Below are 7,798 nucleotides of genomic sequence, written 5' to 3' on the forward strand. Positions count from 1 at the left end.
TATCTGTACACATGGTTATCCAGGGTCGACTCTGAATAACCATCTACAGTTATCCAGAGTCGACTCTGAATAACTGCCTACAGTTATCCAGAGTCGACTCTGAATAACCACTTCGTTGTTTTTAAGGGTTTTACGGTGCTTGCAACACATTTAGGTTATATCAGGGCCAGTAAAAAGGAAGAAAATGGGATAGTAAAAAGTTATAGAATTACAATTAAAGCACCCAAGAAAAAGTAAGACAAAGGGGAACTGAGAACAAATAGGGATCAGATGTAGATTCCAAGAGCATACCAACAATGTACTTAGTTTGAAATCACCTACAAGTCTCATCCAGACACAAGCACAAAATCCAACAAAGAGGAATACACTCAAATGCTTACATTATACATTCAAAATAAAAATAATAATACATAACAGAGAGATGATTTACAAGGAAAAAAATATCATCTCCCAAAATAATAACTATGCATTTGACTGTTTCCCTCCCAGCTAGGACTCCGGCCAGAGCCAGGACAAAACCAAGTAATCTCATTCCAAGACGGCTGTCATTATTCCCAGACGCCTGTCTGGGGATAATAAAAATTCGTTATCCCCAGACAGGTGTCTGGGGATAACCAATTTTTGTTATCCCCAGACACCTGTCTGAGGATACTATCCCCAGACGCATGTAGCAAGTGGGCAGAAAGATTTTATGCAAAATGCCAAACTAGGCGTGAAAAATACCAAATATTCTGGAAAAAATACTAGTGGTTGTGTCCCAAAACAGTTAATATATCAAGTGATATTTAACACAAGATGAAAGTAAATAGTGATCAAATGTCAAATCCAGCTCTTTTAAAAAAATTATTTTAAAGCAAATGGATCAATTAAATTTCTTTTGTTACTTTGATCTGAAAACGTCAAACTGGCAATTCGTCTTTTTATTTTCAACCAGGAAGAAAGTTGTTAATCATCAAATCTGTTCATAGTCCACCAACCATTTAAATTTTCATTACCAACCTACCTGTTAACTTTATTGATCATCTCTTGTTTCTATAATTTGCTCATTCTGGCCACAATTTTGGGACGACCGGGAATAATTTTTATGTCGCGGACGAATTCCTAGGCCATGGTGTTGTTCGCCCCAAAGCCCAAAACCCACACCTGTTATTTTCCTGTCTGCTTCGCACAAGACAATACAATTTAGTATCACACGTCCACAAAACTAGATCCAACAACATATTTTTATTCGAATCAGAGATGAAAATAACCTACCAAAACAAGGAAGCAAAAATGGTGGAAATATGTTTAGCTCATACTCATATATGAATTTAAAATATTCCGATAGCGGTGTGGATAGGCAGCTCAGTGGGTAAGGCCACCTTTCATTTTACTCCTTTTAGCTGCACAGATTCGACCCAGTCGCGACCGCCCCCCCCCCCACTCATTTTTTTTTTTACTTTTCTTTCTTTCTTCCCAATTGATTTTCATTGTTTTCACTTTTGTTCCGAGTTCCGAGCAAGAGTTTTTTTTTAATCAGTTGAATTTTTTATTTCTCCGATAATATTATTTCATTATTTAATTTGCTCTAGATCTATTATTGTTTTTTTGTTTTGTTTTGGTCAATGATAATAATAATAATAATAATAATAATAATAATAATAATAATAATATAATAATAATAATAATAATAATTGTAATATTTGTAATATTTGTTATTATTATTACGATTACCATCATAATCATTATTATATTATTATCAATAATAGTATTATTTTTATTATTAATACTCTTATTATCATACTATTACTATTATTATTATTATTATTATTATTATTATTATTATTATTATTATTATTATTATTATTATTATAATTGTTATTATTATTATTAATTATTATATTATTATTATTATTATTATTATTATTATTATTATGATTGTTAACAATATTCCCTGCTCCGAGGGAAATCTCTCTCTTTTTTTTTTTATATTTTGACCTAAACCTTAGAGTTTTTTGTTTGCTAACCCTTTATGTAAATGTTCCGTTTCTGAGCATGAATTTCTTAAATTGTTTTTATTTTTAAAACAATTATTGTTTTTATTTTTAAAACAATTATTGTTTTGTTTTTTTCTCCTCTATCTGACCATTTGGTCGCTCTCTGAATATTTCTGTTTGTTTGCTTTTTAATTATTCATTCTTTTAAGACACTATTTGAGATCGGAGTGGGGACGAATATATTTGCTAGAAACTAGAAAAAAACAAAAGAGAGAGAGAGAGAGAGAGAGAGAGAGAGAGAGAGAGAGAGAGAGAGAGAGAGAGAGAGTTTAATAATAAAAAAAAAAGAGGTGGGGGGAGGATGGATGGGACATTTATCCCTTTCAACGTTCTGTAAAAAGAAGACGGAATTTAAAAAAAAAAAAAAAAAAAAAAAAAAAGTGACGTTACCAGGATTCGAACCCACAACGTCGATTATGGTCAAACTTCCAGGGCAGACGACTAAACCATTCGGCCATGACACCCACTTCGAAGTCGACGCATATTATGTATATGTAGTAACAACTGATTTTAATGTTGGTTAATTCTATGTTTTTATAGATATTTTATTAACTTTCCTTATTTCTATGTGCATCTGGAAACATTCCATATTCTGGAATGTGGATGATTGTTTAAAAGAGCGGAGTTTCAAATATGCGTCTGGGGATAATGAAAATTCGTTATCCCCAGACAGGTGTCTGGGGATAACAAATGTTTATTATCCCCAGACAGGTGTCTGGGGATAATCACAGCGTTCCAAGACAAAGACAGAAAGCATGTTGGAAAACAGATATAAGGGGATAGAAGACACAGTATGTACCTCCCTGCCCGCTATGGGAGGTCAGGATCCTACTTTATTTGGACACTTTTTACAATTGTTTATTGCCATGATAAAAGCTTGAGTCAGAATCTGACTCTGACGACAAATGAAAAATAATTTAAATTTAAAAATAAAATGAAAATGAGACAAAGAATCATGTTGTGGTTTTGTAACTTGTAATGCTAACACACACTCCGACAAGAGTGAGTAATCCACTCATGCTCATAGATCAGAAATTTAGATTAAAAAAAAATAAATAAAAGGATCTGCTGAGCCAAAACAGTGGCCGTATTCGTCATTGAGACGGAGGAGAAAGTGAAAGAGAGTGATAGAGTTAGAGTTAGAGTTAGTGTGAGTGACACAGCAAGACTTGTGCGGTTGTTCTATTCTCAGTCTCTTCAGGTATTAGGATATGATAGACTTACACGTTTGGGTTCCACACGAAACTTTTGTTGTCTCTTGACCCCGAAACAAAGCCATTTTCGGGGAAAAGTGTCGTACTTAGTGCTCTCACGTCTTGTTCATGGCCGGTGAGATTACATCTCAGTTTATACGGCGTCGCCATATTGCAGTTACGGGGCGATGATAAATAACCGGAAGTTCAAGCGGGTTCATGCCAATGACATTAATTTTGATTTTGAGGGAGGCGGTGGGGTGGGATTGGGCGAACGTGTACATTTGCCGGTCTTATTTATACCCTAAAGTAATTATATTATGGGCTTGATTTAACATTGTTGTAATGGGGTTGGTTTTATATCCATTTCAACAATGAGCCCATAACAATTTGGGTTATCACGTCGGGATGGGTAGAAGAGAGAGAGAGAGAGAGAGAGAGAGAGAGAGAGAGAGAGAGAGAGAGAGAGAGAGAGAGAGAGAGAGAGAGAGAGAGAGAGAGAGAGAGAGAGCTTTTATATAAAATAAAAAAACTGAAAAAAAAACTTAAGCTTTTATGTAGCGCAATATCCACTAAACAAGCGCTTTACAAGGGGTCCCAAACCAACAGCAACACTTAACATGTAGGACGTGACATGACGCCAGTTAGGCAATATTATAACTTTTCGGACAGAGACAACCCTGTTAGCGGCCAGATACTCATTTTACACCTGAGTACGGCGGGAGAATGTGAGTAAATAGCCTTTTCCAAGGACTCAACTATGCGCCGAGCGAGGATCGATCCCAGAGGACCTTCCAATCAGAACGCAAGTGTCATACCACTGGACCACATAGCCGCACAAAGAGAGAGAGAGAGAGAGAGAGAGAGAGAGAGAGAGAGAGAGAGAGAGAGGGGGGGGGGAAAGGAGAGGTTCGTTTGCAGGTCTGATGAGCCATATTATTATAACAGGCTCAACGGCGTGGCATGCGCTTACAGTATAAAGTGGTGCCAGACGAAAATGACTTACACATGCTACATGTGTAAATATAAAAGAAAGAAAAAAAACCTTACATAATCGTAAAGTAAATTTGCATGGTGATGTTTCTATTCCTGCAAATCTTTTCAATAGTTTGTTTATATAAATCACGAACGAATATATTGATTGGAGTTTGGACACTGAGGGAAATGGCTAAAGGGACACATGCAGACATTGAATGTCAATCGAACAAAGGGTAATTTCAAAACTTACAAAGCGTAAGAATGTAAACAGCCCATGACCTATTAAAAGAGTACTGCAGTTACGTCATGAAACAGCCCCATTCCACTTCGGAAATTAAACATGACACCATACAAGATCTCTCTCTCTCTCTCTCTCTCTCTCTCTCTCTCTCTCTCTCTCTCTATCTATCTATCTATCTATCTACCTATCTGTGTATGTGTGTGTGTGTGTGAGATGAACGCGCACGCACACACACACACACACACACACACACAAAGTCAAACACGCATATTCACGCGAAGATCATGCATTTAGCATAGCATCACTATCAAGAAATGTTTGACTTAACTCGTTCACATTCCTTCATATCAATTTTTGCAGCAATAATAATAATAATAATATGATGATGATGATGATGATGATGATGATGATGATGATGATGATGATAATAATGATGATAATAATAATAATAATAATAATAATAATAATAATAATAATAATAATAATAATAATAATAATAATAATAATAATAATAATAATAATAATAATAATAATAAAATAATATATACAATAATCACGACACAGAGAGAGAAACAAATGAACTTGTTAATAATCGTGATTTCGATAATAATAAAGATGGTCGAAGTTACCATACTATGACTAGGACGTAAATGACCAACATTAGCTATTTTTCCCCAGTCCAACAGTTGGAGCAAAAATTCCTCGGCACCTGAGGCGGGTTTTTTCTCGTATGTGAAGATGGTAAAAATTCGAGCCAGGTATTCAATGTGGCAACATTATAGTACATTATAGTAATAGCCTTAATGGAGCCAGCAAAGACCCGCTCCTTGGAATCGTTTGAGTGGGGAAATCCAGTCACTCGCTCAGCCCTAGTACACAGTCGCTGACGACAGTCATCAACGGACTGTGTGAATCAGGAGAAAAGCGTGGGCAGAAGGCGTTGTGACAGAAAGGGAGTCTGTTTCGCACTGTTGATAAAAGGCGATATATACCATTTCTCAGTTTTATATATTTAAGAAAATGCTGTTATCCATTTTTAAAACATGGATGTGGTGCCAGGCACCATTTGAACCAATAGAGCCACGCCCCTGAACAGGCTTATTGTTGTAATGGTAACACAGTCGGATAATAAACTTTCAAAAAGACGACTTCTTCGCGACCTTTACTCGTCTTTGAAATTTGAAACATTTGCATCAGACGGTAAACGATTACCACCACCACCACCACCATCATCATCATCATCATCATCATCATCATCATCATCATCATCATCATCATCATCATCATCATCATTGTGTGGCATCGGTGCCCGGTGCCACAAAAAGTTAAGCAATTTTGAGAGCCGTCAGTGACCGAATTGGTGCCAATAATTGCACCCTCCACCCCCCCCCCCCCAAAAAAAAAACCCCAACAAAACAAAAAAAAATTAAAAAAAAAAAAAATCAATCAAAAAAAAAAAAAAAAAAAAGCAACAACAACCCCCCCCCAAAAAAAAAAAAACAACAAAAACAAACAACAAAGAAAAAAACAAACAAACAAACCCAACCAACCAAACAAACAAAAAAACCCCAGCAAAACAAACATTTAAAATAAATCAATCTCCCAAAAACACCCAACCCCCTGCTGTGTCTTTGGGTAAAGCACTTGAAAAACAGAACCCCAACCCCAGGGACAGTGACAGATATTTTAAAAGTCTTAACGCAAAAAGCACCTAAATGGCGGCATTATCTGTATGAAATGGAAAATAGTGTCAAATGGCCAGTTGAGGAAAATAAGCAGTATAGGGCGCTGTGACCATGATGAATCCATGAAATACGTTATATCAACATTGGTATAATATTCTGTCTAACTTATTATTATCAAATTGAGAAATTAGGGAACATGCACTGGCGTAAACGAATAAATAAATAAATTCCTTTTATGCATCCCATAGGGGAAATTTGTCTTCAGGGTCCTTTCCAAGGGAAGACTGGAATTACCCAGGCGTCAGCCGCAGTGCAGCGCCGCAAATGGAGCTAGGGCGAGGTGACTTGCTCAGGGCCACACAGCGCCGTGTATATTCGAACTTAGTACCTTTCGGGTTCCTCTGAGTCTTCATCTTACTATAATTAGCTAATCGTTGTCTTAACAAAAATAGCAACACTGCTTTCACGACCACCACAAACCACCACCGCCACCTTCTCAACCCCACCATCACAACCACTACCACGAAAACCACCACCACTACCACCAAAGTCACTACAATAACCACCGTCACCGTCGACTCAATAATATTGATGACAGCCGCAATAAGAAACCGCAATTTAAAAAAAAAATCAATCAATTAACCAGAGCCAAAGCTGTGTGTATACCCTGACCAGAGCCCTTTACCCGACGAGAACTGATAACCCAAATTCATTATGGGCACCACCAAGTCTTAGACGACAAGTCGTTAATCAAAGGATGCATGCAAGAATTGACTAAGCCACAGACAACATTCCCATAAAATCAATAAAGAGGGCACTTCAACAACAAGATTCAAATCGAGAAGACCTTTCCACCAAACAAAAATGGCAGACTTCAGTCTGGAGGAAAACTGGAGAGAAATGTGGAACAGGGAAACACCAAGAGGAGGAAACATAATCAAAGATCCAACCAAAAGAGTGCCTGCATTCAATAACGCCAGGAAATACTGGATTTCCTCCAATCGCCTCTTAACTGGACATGGCGGAACTGCATCAAATATGTGCAGATGGAAACTTGGAAACAGTGACACCTGCCAGAAATGTCAGGCAGCCCCAGAGACCAGCAATCACATCGCCCTCCACTGTCCAGCCACTAAACTTGAAGGTGGCTACGAAACCGTCCTTAGGGCGGATGAAGACTTTAGAAGCTAGGTTGACGAAATAAATTTGGAGGTGTAGCCATACGCTACTTCTGCTACTATTATGGGCTCAATGTTGTAATGGACATCTCAAAAAATGACGCAAAATATTGTCCATGACAACAATGTAAAACTGGGGCTATGGAGCAGCGTGGCTCAGCGGTACGGTCTTTGCTTTGTACCCGAAAGTAACCGAGTTCGGTCACCCGCCGCTGCACTGTGTGGCCTTGAACAAGTCATCTCGCCCTAGCTCAATTTGCGGCGCTGCACTGCGGCTGACGCCTGGGTTATTTCAGTCTTCCCTTGGAAAAGATCCTAGAGACAAATTTCTAGAATAAAGGGAATTTTATTTCATTTTATTTTATTTTATTAATTGGGTTTGGATGTCAGACATGCAAATGTGTGCATGTCGCCTTTACCCAAATATATATTTATTTATAAAAGAGTTTTAAAAAAATAGATAATTAAACAAGTCCAAACAGTGAAA

The 7,798-nt window shown here is 37.3% G+C and overlaps 1 protein-coding gene across 1 annotated transcript in view; it reads right to left on the bottom strand.

Moving 5' to 3' along the window:
* Nucleotides 1–3,424, bottom strand: part of LOC144962975 (phospholipase A-2-activating protein-like) — a 23,325-nt gene extending 19,901 nt beyond the window's left edge. Inside the window, exon 1 of the mRNA XM_078896474.1 lies at nt 3,261–3,424. Coding sequence (XP_078752600.1) covers nt 3,261–3,400 — 140 coding nt within the window. The 5' untranslated portion in view covers nt 3,401–3,424. The remainder of the gene's footprint in view (nt 1–3,260) is intronic.
* Between the last annotated feature and the right edge of the window lie 4,374 nt (nt 3,425–7,798).

This window comes from Berghia stephanieae, chromosome 1 (genome assembly GCF_034508935.2).
Source record: "Berghia stephanieae isolate SIO BIC M18660-M18661 chromosome 1, UCSD_Bste_1.3, whole genome shotgun sequence".
Classification (NCBI taxonomy): domain Eukaryota; kingdom Metazoa; phylum Mollusca; class Gastropoda; order Nudibranchia; family Aeolidiidae; genus Berghia; species Berghia stephanieae.